Source organism: Chrysemys picta, chromosome 9 (genome assembly GCF_011386835.1).
Source record: "Chrysemys picta bellii isolate R12L10 chromosome 9, ASM1138683v2, whole genome shotgun sequence".
In the NCBI taxonomy this organism is placed as follows: domain Eukaryota; kingdom Metazoa; phylum Chordata; order Testudines; family Emydidae; genus Chrysemys; species Chrysemys picta.
Window position 1 is genome coordinate 99773550 of NC_088799.1, and position 20065 is coordinate 99793614.

General features: G+C 39.1%; 1 protein-coding gene across 1 annotated transcript; it reads right to left on the reverse strand.

The window, feature by feature from the left end:
• Positions 1-130: 130 nt before the first annotated feature.
• Positions 131-19033, reverse strand: HTATSF1 (HIV-1 Tat specific factor 1). The gene is made up of 9 exons (XM_008179001.4): positions 18664-19033; positions 14860-15058; positions 14467-14514; positions 12644-12798; positions 11413-11576; positions 10240-10339; positions 6166-6255; positions 5404-5541; positions 131-4860 (listed from the first exon to the last, which is right to left on the reverse strand). The coding sequence occupies exons 1-9, from the start codon at positions 18835-18837 to the stop codon at positions 4579-4581; spliced, it is 1350 nt and encodes a 449-aa protein (XP_008177223.2). The 5' UTR covers positions 18838-19033; the 3' UTR covers positions 131-4578.
• Between the last annotated feature and the right edge of the window lie 1032 nt (positions 19034-20065).

The window sequence follows — 20065 nt, forward strand, 5'->3', positions numbered from 1 at the left end:
AACACTAGCCATGAAAGCCATTTTGTATTTCTATAACCATATTTGATAGCACTTTCAGAATACCTTAATACCAAAAACTTCAAGCCCTGCATAATCCAGCACACACTCACATCAATTTAACACAACTTCCTTAATATACAAAATTTAATTTATTTGTCATACTACAGCATATTTTCTCAAATTCAGAAAAAAATAAAACTGAGTCCAATGAAAAATCTAAAGCGGTGTGATGTCTTAGAAAGAATTTAGCCAGGTTGTAATATAGAGTTTAAGATGTGGATACTGATTCACTGTAGTATTCAAAGGTCAGTGTAGTTTTATGAAGCATCTAATACCTGTACACTTTAGTGAACTGGGACTAAATATTCAAAAAAAATTAAATAGTTTAGCCTTGTGAATGAAATCTGGGACAAGTTTTTAGGTCAAAATGCACTGCATTTAATACATTAATGATTTTAAGCAAATTGCAATCCCTGTACAAAATAAAACATATTAAGGATTGAAATTCAGTTAAGAGTTAAGTATATCCAGCTGTATTTTAAAAGTTAAAGTCAGCAGGAGCAACAAACATTTTGATGCAAAATGAAACTAAACTATCCCTACACCTCCTCTCTTCAGACATATACATGCAAATGTGAAAAACACTTAAATCTGCTCCTTTGCGGCTTTTTTCCCCTTTTCCAGTCTAATCTTTGCATAGTACTTAATTGGTTTAGTTTTACCACCTCTTATGCACATAAGCATCTGTGAATCACTAGACTATTATTCAATTATAAAATGACAGATCAGTATGATTTGGCCCTTCAATACAAAATAATGAATAGAATAGAACTTGGCAATATTATCCACACTTTATATAAGAGCAAACTATTTAATATTCCCCCCCTTTGTATTTAAATTCTTTTAAATACACGCAGTGCTTTGCCACTATCTAAATCTACAAGCAGGATCTTCAGAAAGCAGCTCTTTGAATTTGAGCTACATTGATTACTGACCAATCATTTCAGTTTACTGCGAGACCAGAAACAGTTGGCCTTTTCATAAGACACTATAATATATTATTAAAAAAAAAAAGGGGGGGGGGGGCGGGGAAGAGAACTTCTTGAAATTTTCACTTCTGACAAGACCTGTTTTCTCTGCTAACTGTAACAACTTCATAAAGGTATCCAGGCAGAAACAGCACAGATCAGATTAGGAAAACGGCTTTCAAAAGCGAAGGTTTAAGGTAGGGTCTGAAAGCAAGCAGTATATTGACAGCACTTTGGAATGAACCATAAGGAAAACTAGAAACCCATATTGAATCCTGATCTTGCCATCTTTACTGAATTGAGAGGATCATGGACTCAATCCTATAAAACTGTACTCACAAGAGCAGTCTACTTCAATGGGACTGGTTATGTGAGAATTTTGTGCGTCTCAGGCCACGTGACAAGACTCAAGTTTTCTGCTACTTTTGAACTGTACCCATGTAAAACTATTTTAGGGGTAGATATTGTATTTCAGAAGTTTACTACTACATAGTCACTTGGCATAAAAACACTTACTAGAGGTCTAAAAAAATTATTAAATAATAATACATTCACAAGTTCTGCTCGTCTGCAGATCAGAGTTAAGAATTCCACACTGTCCACTAACTTATTCTACTGTAATATTAGAATTCATAATCATGTGCTTCAAATTCATGTTTTGTTATCACGTGATTCACTATAATCAGATGGCAAACTGTAATTTCCCCTATAAACTAATGAATTATGAAAACTTTCATAATTACTGTATATAATAAAAAGGGAAAAGTATTCTAACTTAAAAACACTATTTACATAAACACCCCACTGGAAACTAGAAACAGTCATTTGTCTCGCTGTTTTCTATACATTATCACAATTCTTGTATAGTTCATGGATAAGATGCTGCTTTAAAAAAAATATTTTCCCTACTTTACTGTCAAAGCATAAAAAAAGTAGGTGAAGAGAGGTGTACCAACTTCAATGTTAATGTCTCACTGTAGACCGTTGTTTTGCTAGAAGCGGAAACAAATGGTTCAGAATTTCAGGCAGTGTCATGAAAATTTTTATATTCTTAGAAATTATTTCAAAATGCCAGTAAAGTTGTTTTGTTTTGTTTTTTAGGTTTTGTTGTTGCTTTGTTTCCAGTCTGAAATAAGGACATTTTAATTTCAGTAAGTGGGCAAGCCAATCAAATTTTAAATCAACTGAGAGGGAAGTTACTGTACATACACCAATTCCTTAGTTTTACATGGGTTTTTAAGCATACTTTTAAATAGTCAATACTAAACTATATTTGATTTGACACTAACTGATAAGGCATTGTAGTACTGTAAAATATTCATTTCTTAAGCATTCTCTACAGCAATTTCAATTCCCCTTTTTTAATTGGTAAATTGAACTGCCCAGAATGTTTTATATAATTAATTAGGACCTCTAGAAACCTAACAAAGCATGCTAGCATGACAGGTCCAAAGCCTAGAGTTTGGGAGCTAGACTAGAGAAGCGCTGAGAACAGTGCCCATGGTATTAAGCTGCATGTTGCACACAGAAGCTTTAAGTATTCACATTTTTGCAATCATGACAATGGTTAAGTACATACTGTACCAGCGGAAACATTTTGTATAGAACTATATGGGTTAAAGATAATTTGAATTTGATACTATCCATAATTATATGCTAACCAAAATAGAATCCCTAAACAAATCAGAAGCACTTATTTTGCTAAGGTTTATAATTCATGATGTGCTCAAAGATGGGAAAAGAATCTACTGAGATAGTGAGAATTTAAAGGTTTCCTCTCAAGGGCATAATCAACTTTAAAAAAATCCCAAAAGGGTGTTTTATTTAAAATTAAATTGTCACACTAGTTTATAATTAAAGTATCCATCAATTTAATACAATCAGGGGTTACAAGTCTGATAATCTTAACTACTATTCTCTTATCTAGGTTGCTCATAAAGAAATAAGATGCAACCACAATGGCAAGTATTATTTTATACAAACTTATTGCCATAACCTACATAAACACAGTGATTACCAAAAAAACCTAGCTAGTGTAGCTGTTCAGACAAATTCAAAAAATCAAAGATAAGTACAGTACAAATTAAAGACAACCAAGGTCTTCTATCACAATTGAGTGCTTCAAGTTGGAAACATGAGCACTAACACCCATAATCTTTCACAACCCACTATCTACTTTTTTCAAAAGAATCAACAATTCCAGTTGGAAGTTTAAAAGGTATCCTCAAATGAACAAATAATCCAGAGCAAGTTCCAAATATTAACCGATATGCTGAGGAACTAGGACCAACATTTTTAAACAGGGTGCCTAAAGTAATGTTATTCAAAATTGCTCAGCATCCAAGCTGATCCACTGAAGTCACTTTTGAACTTCTGACTACTTCACACATCTAATTAAGAAGGCTAACTTTAGGCATTGTTTTGAAAATTGTTGCCTAACTGAACAGAAATGTTTAAGTCAATGGCTAGTAAAACAAGAAAATATAAATATAAAAGGGCAGATAATTTTTGAAAAACATGTTCCCCGATATTCATACAGTGTATGACAACCTTGGGATTAAAGGTTAAAATCTTTTAAATTTTATGAAGTCTTTGGTGGAAGGGGCCCCTCAGATGCTTTTGGTTTAGTTCACAGCCTATCTCAAAAAGAATATGGTACATATTGACTCCCCATCCTACCAAAGAGAGAAAAAGCATTTCTTAGATTTAAGGCAAAAGAACCACAAAATGCCATATGTTCAATGTATAATTTTTACATGCTTTCAGCATATGGAAATACTTCATTCTACCATCTGAATTTAAATTGAAGATTAGAGGTCAGTTTTATTTACATAGTGTTCTGGTGTTGAAGTGTTTACAGGTGCTAATCTCCTCAAAATATTCACAACAGGTTTACATCAATGGAAGATTCAAGAAGGAGATGAGACCCCTCTATACTGAACATTCTGATTTTAAAATATTTGTGGCTCCGTGTAGGCTATGGCAAGAATTTTCAGTTTTGTAGACAGACAATTTCATGCTCCATGATCTGCTATTTGAAAATGCCTAATATGGCAATGCATATTGGGCCTTACTGCAACAACTGTTCTGTAAAACTGTCAAAAGTGCTCAAGCCAGTTACTTTAATAGGAAGATACCAAGTTCCAAAAGTGTAGGGAAACTAAAGCAAACATTAAAATCGATTTTAATATCTTCGTATATTACTAAAATGTTTTTAGATTCTGTGTAATTGTTCAAACGATGGAGTTCACACACACTTCACATTTATATAATTTAAACACGGACAAGCAAATATATGACATAAGAAGCCTGGTCAGTTCTGCTGTGCTCTTGGCAACTTGAGATATTTTGCTTGAACAATAGCCAATTAATATGAACTTTTTTAGATCTTCATTAACTACGGCTTTTAATGAAAATTTCAAAGCACAAGCTGATGACATCAAATATGCATATAAACACATGAACACTGTCTGTAGTCACCCTGAAGCACAGGATAAGAGAAATCCAAACATCACCCTAAAAAGCATGCTTTCATAAAATATTAGAGATGTTATGTATCTGTTTCATCATCACTGCCTGCAAGGCTGCTGTCTGTTGATGGAGTGCCATCTTCATTAATGCCTTCACCATTATCCTCTCTCTTATGAGCTTCATCATTCACATCACCTTTAGATGTGCCATTATCTTTTGAAGGCTGATCTTCAGGCAGTTGCACACTACTAGCTGCAGAATTTGAAGCAGCTGCAATTTTCTGCTTCTCTGCATCAGAATCTCCTAAAAACGACCCCCACAACTTGAGCCTTTCCTCTCTTTCTCTTGAGGTCTCTTCCACCTGTGTATAAATAAACCTTAATTAAAATTACTACAGAAATCCAACCTTTCACTTAGTGTAAAAAAAATTAGTAGTTGACACCTCCCCGGAGCACTGCTTTACCGCGTTATATCCAAATTCGTGTTATATCAGGTCGTGTTATATCAGGGTAGAGGTGTATAATCAACACTGACTACATTAATACCATGAGGTTTCACTTGAGTCAGGGCCCATTGTGCTAGTTGTTAACAATGTTTGTACAGCAATGAATAACTGAACAATTTACTTTCAGTGTACAATTAAGATAATCGGGGCCTTTGAAAATTGGATTAAATACAATTTTTAATAGAACAAAAAATAGGCCTGCTAGGACCCCAAATAACTGGCATCTGCAGGTAAGCCAGGCTTAATATTTTGTTCTTTGAAAAGAACATTTAAATTCCTGATTTCATTTAAATTTTATTTCCTCTATTTTTAAAATTAAATAGATTCACAGTTAAAGAATTTTTAGAAATTAAAATTTGGTAAAAAAAAACAACAAACAAAAAAGCAGTTAAGGATTACCTGATAATCTGTTGTACCATCCCATGTTTCAGCACTTAGCTGACGACCACCAAACCACCTTCCATGGAGAGCTTGTATGCACAGATCAGCTTCCTCCGGTTCTTTAAATGAAACAGAGGCCACACCATCTGGGTGTCGCTGTAAGAAAAAGACAAAACCCTCTGATATACATCGCTAAACAGGAATTAAATTTTGTTCCAAAGATCTTTACTCTGCCCTTGTAAGAGATCAGGCACAGTTTTATATGCAGACATATGTACAAGCCTCTTCATGTGTATATACTTTTGAAATATGTATCCTTCCATTCTTTTCAGATTTTGAAGCAACACCATCTTTAGTACTTCACAATTAGGGTTTTCAGCTTTAGGTTTTAAACAAAGCTACTTCAAATCTTTTTGTACACAGTCCAGTGTTTAAAAAAAAAAGTTGAATTTCGCTATTTGCAATTTCATGGGTGCATGCTTTTCAACTTCTAATGCATATGTCCCCAAATCTGTTGGAGAAGCTGAATATTGCATCTAGACATAGGGGGAGCTGGAATATGCAGATGTGCAGTTTAACGTCACCTTTGTTAAAATGGGACGAAATTCTGAATTAAATTCAAGAACTGAAAATTTGAAAAATGAAAGTAAGATTGCATGAAAAACAAATTTTAAAGAACCAGAAATCTTATTCATGATTTAAGGAGCATGAACATCTTGTATATTTGATTTGAGAAGGTGACAGTAATTATGACCATGCAACATAATAGAAAATACCTACATCAAATAAGAGAACCTTCTTTACTTCTCCAAACTTTTCACATTCTGTCCGTAGGTCTTCCCTAATCTCATTCAGTACTAAAGGATCTTCCTGTAAAGAAATACATAAATATATGGATTTGTTTTAAAAATAAGCTTTTTAAACAAAAAAATAAAGCTGAAAATTCCCTTAAATGTGTGTAAGCTGCAGACTGGAATTCACACACTAAGGTCCTACAGTTTAAAGGATTTATAGTGGCAATGTATTATACAGGAAACACACTGGGTACTTTTTCTTATATAGTATGTTGCAAAATAATGCCAATCCAAAATATTAAGAAATAAGCAGGGATTTGGAGCAATCAAATTTTTGAATTGCTTGGCTCCGGGCAAAAACCTACTGGTCCGTGCTCCAGCTCTGGGGCTCTGCTCCAAAGTCCTGGAAATAAGCATGAAGCTTTCTTCCAAACAAATAGGAAACAGTTTAAGTAACCACTCACAGTACTAGCAAAAGTCTACCTCTAGGAATCAAATACTGCATTCTTTTCCAGACACCACCTCCCGGGGAAGTTCAGAGAATAACAAAAGTGACCAGGGAGGGGAGCTGAAGGGCTTTAATGTGACCAGACATACTCACTTTTGAGATTATTTTGGTTTTAAGAGCCAGTCTACAAATCTCTGCTTTTACTAAAATTGGGATGACATCTCAATCCCAAGGACTTCTGACTGTCCTTTTCCATTCCCATTGTATACTCTATGTGCTTTAAAAAGGAGCATTGTCAGATCCTGCCTCTCGGTTACTGCTCAGCTCAGACTAAATGTGTGGTGGAAGCATAAATCTATAAGCAATTAGAAAGAAACGCTCTGAGGAATGAGTGAGATTTAGTATTGTGAAATGGGATAATAGCTTGGAATAAAGGCAAATTTAGTATTGGTATCAGGGAAAGTTCTTGATTGAAATAGGATACAATAAAAGCCCCACTGACTGGAACACCTAAAGCTACTTAAAAATACATTTCTAGAAAATAGATTTCTAGAAAACAGTGAAATTATTCAAGAAACCACTCTGAACAGGCAGCCTCCTATTCTTAAGAGACCATGTCAAACTATCCCCAAATGCAGTGTACACATCCTCTTGTGGCCAAAGCAATATGAAGAATACGTATTACCTTCCTAATGCATGGTGCAATGTCTCTGAATATGCCCAAAACTATTAGAAAGACAAGGGGGGTGAGGTAATATCTTCTATTGGATCAACTTCTGTTGGCGAAAGAGACAAGCTTTCGAGCTTACACAGACCTATAGCCTGGGACCAATACAGCTACAAGTGCAAACAAAACTACTCCAGCCACTATGAACTATACTACTTAACAGATCACATGGCAAACTCAGACCTAATTTGTGCACTTGCAGCATTCCTTTTCACATTATTTCTCAAATTCTGGACTGCTTTTTTCCCCAAACTAAATCTCACTTTCTAATTTTCTGTTCTTTCCTACACTCAATGATTTCTACTAGTATTTGCAACATCTCCTACTTTAGTATCATTTTTGAGTTTCATTAATGTTGTTTACTCTCTCTTCCAAATCAAGATGTTTAATTAGATTACATTTGCTACCAATCCCTTTGGCATTCCATTAGATCTTTCCATCAAGATGCATTGCTGTTTATCACTGTCCTTTGTGTATGGTCTTTCAGGCCTTGTCTTCACAGCTAAAAAGGTGAGATTTTTATCACAAGGTAACTTGCAAATATTAGTTCTCAGGGTGTAAACACAGAGATGACAATGCACTTTAGTTTTACTGCAAGGTTAAACTAGTGAGGTCAACTGAAGCAGTGGCATAGTACTGACCTCACCTAGTTTACCACAAATGTTAGTTACGGAGAGGCTAAAAAAGCACCACCTAGCAGTGAAGACAGGGTCTCAGCCAGTTTTGAACTCACATGATGGTTTTTCAACCAAGCCATTTTGATTTAAGAGTATAAGAATCTACCTAAAATTACTAAACTGCAAACACTAAAATCTCCTTATTTCCCTTCATCCACTGAATCAAGTGAAATTACGTGTTAAAACTTAAAATCCTCAGTACTTTAAGGGATTCACGCTAGCTGCCAAATCAACATTATTGGCGTGTGTTCTTTTGGGCAACTTATTTTTTGCAGGTGTAATTTTCTTTATTTTACTGGGGAAAAGGGAAAACCCACTTTCCTTCTGTCTCCCACTCAGTTGCCAATGGCAACCAAAAAAACTGCATGCTGTTGTCAAGATTACAACAGTGAGTGTTAAGACTGCTTTCAGTCCAATGCCACAGTTTAGTTTTAATTAATTTTTTACCTCAAACTACTGGAGGAAATGGAATACCACTACGGTATTTGTGGGATGGGTTCTCCATGGTACATAGGGATAGTTTTGGAATTTGGCATGCAAACAAATTTAATTTTGAATCCTAAACTCAAATTAGTCTAGTTCAGTGAGATTTTTAAAATACGGGTCTTAAATACATGGTGCTCCTCATTAAAGGGATATAAAGTACTATAGTAATGGACAAAATGTGTTTTGAAAACTGGAGCACATACCTCTAGCTTTTCAGAGTTCACTGGAGATAGCCATAAATTTTTTTGGCATTTCAGGAGACAATTTCGGAATTAAAACATTCTCACCTTTCTCCAACCTGCCAATGTTCCTACAGCATTTGTTTTAGCAGAGCAATTACTACCATTACACTAATCCTGCCCAAGCCTGAAGGTTGAGAGAATTTATCAGAGTGTATAAATTTGTGTGTCTTCATACCACAAATTCACAGATAGCATAGCTTATGGAAAAGAAATAAAGTGAAGAAAATGGACAAGTTATTTCTCATGAATGTGTGTTGAACCAAGGCCTTTTCTACACAATAGTTTTGTCAGCAAAAAGGCAGCTTTTGTCAACAAAACAGTGGAGGTGTACACGCTACAATACTCCTCAAAATAAAACCACCTCAAGAAGAGATGCAGAGCTTTTTGCAGCAAAGTTAGATTGACAAAACATCAGTGTAGACACTGTGTTCATTATGTTGCCGTAACTGGCCTCCAGGAGGTATCCCACAATGCCCACTGAGATAGCTCTGCTCACTGTTTTGAACTCTGGTGCCCTGCATCCAGCTGCACATGCATGTGCCCTTCCCCTTGCAAAACTCCAGGAAGTTCTGAAACTGAGCTCACATAGCTACTGTCCAGCTGAGCAGGCCAGCTCCCAGCAGCAAACACAGTGTCTGGATACAGGGGAGGGAGTGGATCTCCTTGGACTGTGGGGAGAGGAGGCTGTGGGAGTATTCGGAGGGAATTACAGAATCAAAACATGAATGTGGACTCCTGCTGTCCCCGGCACTAGGACCCACAGCAGCAGGCTGGCAGCCCAGGCTGCTGCTTGTGGGGGAGAGACAGCTGTGCAGAGCCAGGGAGGGTGGCAGGGGCTGATGTTGGGGTGGTCCTGTGTCCCCGGCCGGTATACTAGTCTTCAATGAGCTGGGGTGGGGGGAGAGACACCAGCTGGCGCAACACTAACCTCCAGCAACCAGGAGCAACAATTGCAGGGCAAGTCCTGCTTAGCCCCACCAGCCCAGGGATGGAGCATGCTCAGCGCAGATGGTATCTTCAGAGTATTTGCTACCAAAATAACAAGTTTCTATTGAGCATGTGCGAAGTGTAAATTTTCATATTTTAACTTGGTCTTATTTGGGTGAATTTCCATGGGGATGGCAAATGGCATCTATGACAGCAGAGACACATGCACAGCCAAATGTCAAGCCCCTGCTACAAACCATGGAGGCATTAGAGCTTCTCAAGGAAGTAGCTAAGATGTTTGTTTGTTTTTAAAACATGGGCAAGGCAATATTTTTCTCTAGCTTTGTTCGTGGAAGTAGATGAACCATGTTACCTGAAATTTTCAAAAACATTCAGGCTGAGGCAGATACTTGGCATGGAAACTTTTTGCCTGAACAGTTAACATTTGGCAATGTTATAAGCAACTGAAAACAGGGTCTTATAATGGTAAATAATGAGCAACGTGGACTATTGCCAGCACTACCAGCTTCACCTATTATTTAGTTTTTCCTACCTCAAAATCCTTTGGGTGGAACATGTTCCTGATGATAACAACACGCTCATGTCGCTTTCGAACTGTTGCATCTTTCTTCTCAGGCCTCCAATCCAACTGTCTAATGAAATGAAGCAATAGTGAGACATGGTTGCACCTTTCTTCAGTTTCTACAAGTATTTGTTGAAAAAAAATCATTAGTTGGACATACAGATTTCAGTAGTGATAGCTACTTTGGTTTTAAAGAATTATTTAAATCTTCTAGAAAACAGAATGGAAAGGTGATCAGTAAGTTAATCACTGTTCCTCTAGCAAAGCAGTTTCAAATACCATAAACATGCACAAGAATGTCATAATACAGAGACATGCCCAATTTAACTTCAGCGGTCAGTGTAGCCTACTGAACATTCAGAAATATTCTGTAGGCTGCAGCTGAACTGGAGCATGGGATAAGAAAAGGAGGCAGAGAAACATACTTGGGCTATTAAGTACCTTGAACAATTTAGGACAAAGTATTTGAAGTCACCTAATGTCACAGTTCAGACTAGGACTCACTTAAAAGAAAAAAGTTAACAGAATACCAGCTTTAAAGTACAACATACATCTAAAGATTCCCCAAAAGGTAATTCACCTCCACATAAGAAATTTTTAAAAATAAAAACATTTGAATGCTGAAGGCAGATGTCCGTGTATAAACAGGCAAAAATAGAAAGCAGTGTACTTGTTCATTTACTAATTGGAACTTCATGCTAACTGCTCTAGAATTTTTGTAAGTGTAATGCAATTATTAAATTTAACTAACAGTAACATGCAGGAAGCTAAACAGTGCTGTCTCCTTATAGGATCAATGTTAATCACAAGATAAAAGCGACTCTACAGGGTTCTGTAGATTCAATAACTCCGGAAGGGAAAATTCCATCACGTTTTAAAAACAAACAAACAAAAAAAAAAAAACACAAACACACACACCAACACTTTCTGCCTCTCAGCTGTAACACCCAGAAGAAAGTAATGGAAGTTTTTGGTTTTCTGTGGACTCCAACCAAACATGACAATCCAAGGGACTTTCAAGATGCCAGAATTTAACTTATATTCCTCACCCCATCCCAATGAAATAACTCTACATATAATCTTTGAAGAACTGTTTTAGCTAAGACATTTAGAAAAAAACATTTTACTGAAAAAGTTACAAACTTTTGTTGTTGAGACAGCCTCTTCTTGTAGTCTTTGCATTTCTTCTTCTTTTTGCTTGCATCATACTCCCCCTTTAGTTGAAACTTTGCTACTTCAACATGCAATTTGTAGCCTCTAATCTCATCCTCATCCAGAAGTCTTAATGCAAGCTCAACTGATTCTCGCTATTTGAAGATAAATCAAATTATAGTAAGCCTTAAAACAAGCATCATCAATGAGAAGGTTTTGATTAAAAAATTAAAAATGAATTCCTCTATGCCCAAACAAAGCTTGAACCTGTTTACAAAAATTAATGTTAAAAGGGGGCTACTTTTAGTATTGCTTGACTCTGGCCCAAAAACACATATTTCACCAGTGTACTTAACAGACTTACCCCCCCCAATTGCAGTTCACCAAGTCACCACTTCTCTTCATTCCAATCGTTTCTAAAAACTGAACAGTAGTGACAGTTCCAGTGAGCTACAATAATTATAGGGAAGAATTTAAAAAGATAAAGATAAAATTTTCGAAAGGACCTAAGTTCCACTTCCAAAAGTGACAGACTCAGGAGCTTAAACCTCCTTGAAAGGCAACTGGAAAGATCCTCATAGTTAAATACCTCAGTCAGTATTTTGCAGCCTGCATTCTGAAAATACAAATCATTAACAGAATTCAGAAAAACGATCTTGACAATACTATGGCCATAATGTTGTGATGCAGCTTTTCTGAATTCTGCCCCCAGATATTAATTATTTAATGTTTGTAGTAAATAGTATCCCACTGTGGAAGACACTGTACAAACATAACAAAAGATGGTCCCTAACCCAAAGAGCTTGCAATTAAGTAAAATGAGTGAAAACAGGTGCATACAATGAACTGTGAGAGAACAAGGTAAAGATTGTGAACAACACTATGATCAGTGGTCATCTTAAGGCATCAAAATGCCCATTCAGAGCGCTCTATCAGCAACATCTAATAAAAACCAACAGTGGTTGGTAAGTGTCAGGAAAAGTTGCATACAATGTTGTAGCCATGCTGGTCCCAGGATATTAGTGAGAAGGTGAGTGAGGTAGTATCTTTTATTTGACCAACTTCTGTTGGTGAAAGAGACATGCTTTTGAGCTAGAGAGAGCTCTCCATGTCGGAGAAAAGTTGCAGCCTTTCATATTTGACAATAAAAACTACTCTGTCATGAAGCAGAGCCAAAAAAAAAAAAAAAAAAAAGTCATATTACATTGAGTACATCACTGACCTTGAGATAACAACAGAGGCCATCTCCTTTAAGATTTCCTTGCTTGTCTTTATAAAGTTTAATTTTATGTTCTTCTGTCTGAGGATCTCGCATAATGATACCACACTTTGACATAACCTGTATAAACTCATCCTTTGTAATGTCTGGAGGCAAACCTGAAAAGTAAATTCAACCATATAAACCTAGAATGTATTTATATAGTGAATTCCAAATCCACTTTTTCAACACCACTAAGCCCATTTTAAAAAGGAAACAAGAATGAATCAGTTATTAAATGAAAAATACCTGTCAGTGCAATGTTATGGGTGAGATTTTACATGCACAAAAGTAAATGTATTTTTGTTAGCTAATTTAGTTTTGAGCATATGTTTTATTTCCTGTTAATTGAATGTTTGGTAATCTTTCTGCTTTTTAAGCAAGTGAATTGTGGAAATGTTATGGTTTCTTTAGTAGCCATTAACTACATCCACAGATCAGAAAACTCTGTCTGTGTTGCATTAAGTGTTTTTGAACTTAAGTTTCCTTAACATCCCAAAACAATGACATAGCAAACACATTAACCTATGTGCAAATAAATATATTAACGAATGCACAGTTTTTCCCGGTGCACACATTTAGGTATTTACACTTTAATTGGGACAGAAAGTTAGACACTGCATAGCCAGCACACTTGTCATTCTTACCATTTTTGCTAATTTAGTACAACATGCATTCAAGACTTTGCATATACTGAAGTTTGAAATTTTCAAACAAATGAGTTATTTGAGCAGAAGAAAAACAGCATTTGAAATATTTTTAAATTATGAAAAATTCCTGAGTTAGCCAAGCCTAGAGAAAGGAGAGTTCCATGTTTTAAGATATGCTGCTTCAAGTGCACGTTTTCTTGTGCTCATGTAACTCAAAAAACAGCCAGTTGTGTTACCTTTTCAAACAAATTCATCTTTGGGCTAAGAACAAGCATGAGAAGATGCAAAAGATATAACATTTGTGAAACTAAATTATATTGCTGCAAAATTGTCTTCCCTTCCCCTATTCATTCTGGTTTTTGCCTCCATTTACTGTATCTTGTCCTAGTCTAGACCAGGGGTTCTCAATCTTTTTCTTTCTGGGGCCCCCCACCCCCAACATGCTATAAAAACTCCACAACCCAGCCGTGCCACAATAACTTTTTCTGCATATAAAAGCCAGGACCAGTGTTAGGGAGCAGCAAACAGGGCAATTGCCTGGGGCCCCATGCCACAGGGGCCCGCATTGCTCAGGCTTTGGCTTCAGCCCCGGGTGGCGGGATCAGGGCCCCAGGCTTCAGCCCCAGGCAGTGGGACTTTGGCTTTCTGCTGGGGCTTCCAGTGAGTCTAATGCTGGCCCTAATTGGCAGACCCCCTGAAACCTGCTCACAGCCCCCTAGGGACTCCCGGTTGAGAACTACTGGTCTAGATGAATGATTCATGAGTTGTGTCCATGTACCACTGCAATCTATGGAGCACTTGCTGGTGGTTCTTGGAGTACTGGCTGGCCACACTGAGCTCTCTCCCCCATTTCAGCCAGCTAAATTGTGTTTAAACAGGTAAATTTATTCAACGCTTTCCTAGTACTACTTTTCCATCTCAGCAACTGTTGTCGTTGTCACAGAGCTGTTATACAATCATAAATGTGAGCATAAGTAGGCCGTGCAATTATGAAGTTGAGACTAGGGAGTCAATGAGACAATGTCCTAAAACGTGATCCACACTATTAAGTGTTCTGGAGCAGACTTATTTATATAAATTGCCTAACACACCTTTGGCACTATATTAAAAAAAAAAAAAAAAAAAATGATGACTTACCCGTCACATACACATTTGTGTTTTTGTCTTCTTCAACATGAAACCATCCTAAAAACAGAATCATAATTGTAAAAGTTGTGCTAAACCCCTAGAAATAGAACAGGATTTTAAACACTAAGCTCTCATTTATCAGTTTCACTAACTAAATTTCCAAGAAGCGTCCACTTAACCTAGAGAGCTCAGAACACTATTAGTAACTTGATTATATTTCACATAAGAAATATAGGTTTTTAGAACCTAATAAGTGCTATGCAATTTCAGAAGTGTTTCAAGAATTTTCAGAACAGATGCCTGAGCATCTCTACTGTGCATAATACTAATGCACAATTACATTTGCTCATTTTTTCTTAAATATTGTATATTTTCCAGCTTATGCAAAATGGAGACCCTTACCTGCGTCAAGTTTTCTTTTTTCTCCTTTTTGTTTAGAATCTGTTTGTTGGGGTGCTTTTTTATTTGTTGACTGCTGTGCTCCTGCTGTCCTAGAATCCACAGCTGGCTTACTTTCAGTCTTTGAAGCAGAGGAACTGTCTAAACTGTCTGTAGGGAAGCCATAGTTAGCATGATATGTTGCCAGGAAGTCTTCAGTCACCTAGAAAAGAAATGTTAAATATTAATCTATAATAGAGTTCAAAGATAAACCCCAGGGACAATTACAAGTTTACTGGTGGTGAATTTCTGAAGATAACTACTAAAACAATAATCCAGATGTCTTCACTTACAGAGGAAAATATAAAGGCTCAAATGGACACTGCAGTTGAAAATTTACAAATGCCAGATATTAGTAAAGCCCTACTGAGGAGTCTGCACACGCTATTCAGTAACTTTTTTCTATATTGCAGACGAATTTAAACACTTTTCATTAGTGTCCCCTCTTCCAAGGTAAAACTTTTAATACTTTCACTTACTGAGTTAGATTTGTCTGAGGCAGAAAGAAACCCATAATGTAATATACTAAGAACAGAACTCAATTGCTCTCAACCATGAGCAAGGAGAAGTGACATTGACAGGCAGCCAAGAACCAAAACACTGACTATTAAATTGACTAACACTTGTGGGCCCCTGTCTTCTTGAAGAAAAATTTTCAAAGAAGATTGACTGGTGTTAATAGATATTGCCTATACTAAGATTTACACTATGCACTAATACACGATTAAGTCAAAGATCATAATCTTTGGCTCAGACTATTACCTGAATGTTAGCGGTTTCCCTCCCAACCAAACCTCCCTGTGGAGAGTGAGGTGTCTGAGCAGTGTCTAAATCTGTCTTTAATGCAAAAATTTGCTACATTAGATTAGATGCAAAATTTACAATAGCTTATTTGTTGCTAGATAAGTTTTAGTACTAAGGTTTTTACAAACCATTTTCAGTACTGTATAGTTGTAACAGGACAAGAAAATATACTAGTTGAAGTTTAGTTTGACATTTTAGTGTCACAAAACGGTTACAACCTCTCATTGTTTAAACCAACTTTTCCACTGTCAATATGGTCAAGTTTTCAGACAACCTTTTCAAAGACGAGAACTCAGCTTTGTAAGAAAAGATTAGATTTTCCTGAACTAACCCATATGCTAGGAATTTCATCTGTGTTCGAAAATACAAGAGTGAGATAGTAGGGATTCTGAGTAACTCCATACTTGCATGATAACTGGTAACTAATTAAATCACTACAGCCTCCTTGAACTTTTATATAGATTATTTGGGTATCAACATAAATGTTTTGTTTGGAAAACTCTTGGCTTAACAAGGACATGCCCATGGCAAAGAAAGAGATGCAGAATTGTCAATGACAGTCATCTTTCTCCAACACAGAATTAATCTTAATATAAAGCTTTCTGGAGTTTAGTAATTTGCCAGATTACTGCAGAATCACATAACACTAAATTCCAGTGTTTAGAAATCACTAGTATATCACAAGTGTAAGAGTTTGGTTACACAATGAAAAGTCTGTAAAAAGCAACAGAGGGTCCCTGTGGCACCTTTAAGACTAACAGAAGTATTGGGAGCATAAGCTTTCGTGGGTAAGAACCTCACTTCTTCAGATGCAAGAAGTGAGGTTCTTACCCACGAAAGCTTATGCTCCCAATACTTCTGTTGGTCCCTGTGGCACCTTTAAGACTAACAGAAGTATTGGGAGCATAAACTTTCGTGGGTAAGAACCTCACTTCTTGCATCTGAAGAAGTGAGGTTCTTACCCACGAAAGCTTATGCTCCCAATACTTCTGTTAGTCTTAAAGGTGCCACAGGGACCCTCTGTTGCTTTTTACAGATTCAGACTAACACGGCTACCCCTCTGATAAATGAAAAGTCTGTCTATCTAAAAAGGCCCAGGCCTAATTTAGGAGGGATGCATTGACCTTTGAAGAATCTTACATTAACGTGCCACCGGACTCCTCGTTCATAAAGACTAACAGATTTATTTGGGAATACGCTTTCATGGGCAAAAAACCCACTTCTACCCCTCCCATATTACAGTAATCTGCACTATATTTGGCTCCAGCCAATCTCAACAGTTCATTACTTTCATGGGTGCTGAATTTGATCTTAAAGGGTTTTATTAAATTGTTTTGAAATTTTCAGTGAATAGTTAAGAGTTTTATCAAATAACTTAATAATAAATCAATGAATCAATACCTCTATTTGTCCTGCAGCAGCATGATCTTTTTAGATTTGAGTGTGAAGAAAAATGTTCCAACAAAATGAATTTAAAATTATTTCCGAATACATTACCAACTTTGTTTTACTTCTTGAAACTGGACTGGTTGCTAGTGCAAAACAATTTTTGTTAAAGGGGTTATTAATAAAAAAACCTCAGTGGAATATTAGTATATCTGATATTCCATTTACCCAAGGCCAGCTGAGACATATTATTCCAAACCAGGAAGATAAAGGGAAAACAACTGTTGCTGGGACTGATCTTCTGGAATATTAAGCGAACAACTTTATTATAATACCAGCCATGAACAGAATAGCAGCTACTGTACTCTTTAAGAGTGAATTTTCATAACTGTGAAAGGTTCCAATCAAAGCATTAAAAACCTAAATCCTCTCTCCCTAGTACAATTAAGTGCAAATTCTCACACAATTGCTGACCAATGGCCCTCAAAGTTTGTTCCACCAGAACAAGATTAAGAGATCATTATTTCAGTGCACATCTAGTCATCAGGTTCATTTAGGAGAAGCACAAACCATAGGCAAAAGAATACTGGAAAATATACTTGTCGTCTCTTAAGAAATCAAAAAACTTAAAATGATTAGGTATGATCCACGCACACAAAAAATGGGAAAGCATACCAGACTCCAGACATGGACCTATGGTTACATCATGGCTAAGGAGAAAACCCCATATGCAGTGCTCTATGAAAGGGTGGGAAGTGGCTTGCAAATTACTGACCCACCATACAATTCCCTATCCCTAATGTCTGGTTCTGTACAGCAGCAGAAATTCTGATCGAGTGTGAATTCAGCCAGTCACCTGAGCCACTCTCATAACTGGTTTCAGAGTAGCAGCCGTGTTAGTCTGTATCTACAAAAAGAACAGGAGTACTTGTTAGTCTCCAAGGTGCCACAAGTACTCCTGTTCATAACTGGCTTGCCCAGGGATTAACAACTCCTGTATTTAATTAGCTCTTAATGCTATCTTCCCACCCCTCTGTGGGAAGTCTTATCCCACAGTATATAATAAAAATGTATTACTCCAGGAATTTCTGAAACGTGTAAAAACATTGCTGCAGATTGATGCAGAGACAAAAATCGTCTGCAAAGGCAGACTTCAATGAAACCCTAAGAACTACCAGAGCCTTTTGCCGCCGCCCTCCCCCCCCCCATTAGTTATCACCCAGATACCAAAGCCCCCTGAATGTTATACAAGGCAGCACCGCGGGGAGAGAAAGCCGGGACACAGCAATGCTGAGATACCTGGGGCGAGGGAAGACTGTAAATTAGACATGAGTTTGCAATAAGATACAGCAGCTAAAGACGGCCAATGCTTTCTGGTGCTGCAAAGCCATCAGCCCCTCTGGTGCGTGCGGCCCTGGGCCCCGCTCCTGGACGGCGTTAGCCGCCGGGAAAGGCTCAGGAACCCAGAGGGAACCAGGGGCACCTGAAGCGGCTGCTGCCCTCACGCCCCCAGCCCGGGTGCCCCGCCCCTCGGGAGGCCCTGGCCCGTGCGAGCCGCCGCCCCCCGGCCCGCCTTACCTTAGGGAACCAGGCCTTCTTGTCTCGGTCCCACTCGTAGGCCGTCCCGTCCGCCGGGTCCACGTAGGTGAAGGGGTCGGGCTCGCCCTCGCCGCTGCGGCGGGCCTCGTACAGCTGCTGGAGCCGCAGCTGCTGGTAGAACTCCTCGTTCCCGTCCGAGCCGCCGCCGCTCATCGTGCACGCGGGGCTCGGCGCCGCCTCCGCAGGCCCGGGACACACGCCTCGGCTCGGCGCCCCTGAGGAGCCGCCTCCCCCCGCGCAGCTGCGCCGCCGCACGAGCAACTAGCCCCTGCCTCCCCTCAGGGAGGCAGCCGCTACCCACCGCGTCCCGTTTATTTGCCGCCCGGCCCGGGTCTCAATGCGCAAGAGCGGAAGTGAACTCTCTGCCGCTAGCTTGCCCCACCCGGAAGAGACGGGATGGGAGGAACCATTCTGAGAGAGTGTAGGTGGGTACGGGTGGAGGGAATGGACGTGCTCAACGGGCAAGGGCTGGGCCAGCACGTGGTCAGCTGCGGGCCAATGGGAGGCACAGAGAGAGCGATGGGCCCCTTCTTGGGAGCCAGCAGGCCATGGCTTTTTTTCCCGCCTGGGGCGTGGCCTAGCGCTGGGTTTCCTCAAGGGCGGGGCCTGGGAAGGTTCTAGATGGGTCCCAGACCAGTTCAGGGTGGGATGGTCTGGTCTGGTTCCTGGCCTAAGCAAACATGTATTTCCTTGGGGGAGCCCACCTCACCCCCCAGAAGCGCCCCTGTCCCAGCCACCTGCCCCAGGCGTGACCCAGGGCAGGAGGTGGTGCTGCTGCTTGGGTCAGGAGGGCGGCCAGGCCAAACCCCAGCAGCACGGTGACCTGTCCTGGGCAGTGAGGCCTGGAGCAGGGAGCTGGGCCCAGCCCTGTGGGACAGGCTGCCGCTGTGGGGCAAAGGGGGGGATGAGCTGTCCAGTCCCTTCGCTCCCCAGGGCTCCCCTGTCGGGCGGAAGCAGGGTAGAGGGTGGTAATAATGGTGAGACGCAAAACAAGGCAAAGTGCAGCTGGTGGGTTGTCTTAGTAAAGGATGTGGGAACCACTGACCTGGTGTCCTGCTCCATTCAACTTTGGGAAAGGGGCCCTTGTACCTGCTGCTCAGGGCAGGCAAACCCTTCCTCTCACACTGGAGGTCCCTCGCCACATTGTGTCCTGCTCCTCTGGCCCTCGTTGTTCTGCGGGGGGTCAACTCCCCAGAGTCTGCCCTGCCACAGGGCATCTCAGCACATTCCTTTTCCTTTGCCACTCAAGCCCCATTGCTGCAATTTATGTCGTAATCCTTTGTGGACCATCATCTTGCCCTGGCTGTGCTGTCACATATGCCCCCCTCAGGCATGCCTAGTGGTGATATCTTCGTGTTCTTGAGATGCCATTGTGCTGCTG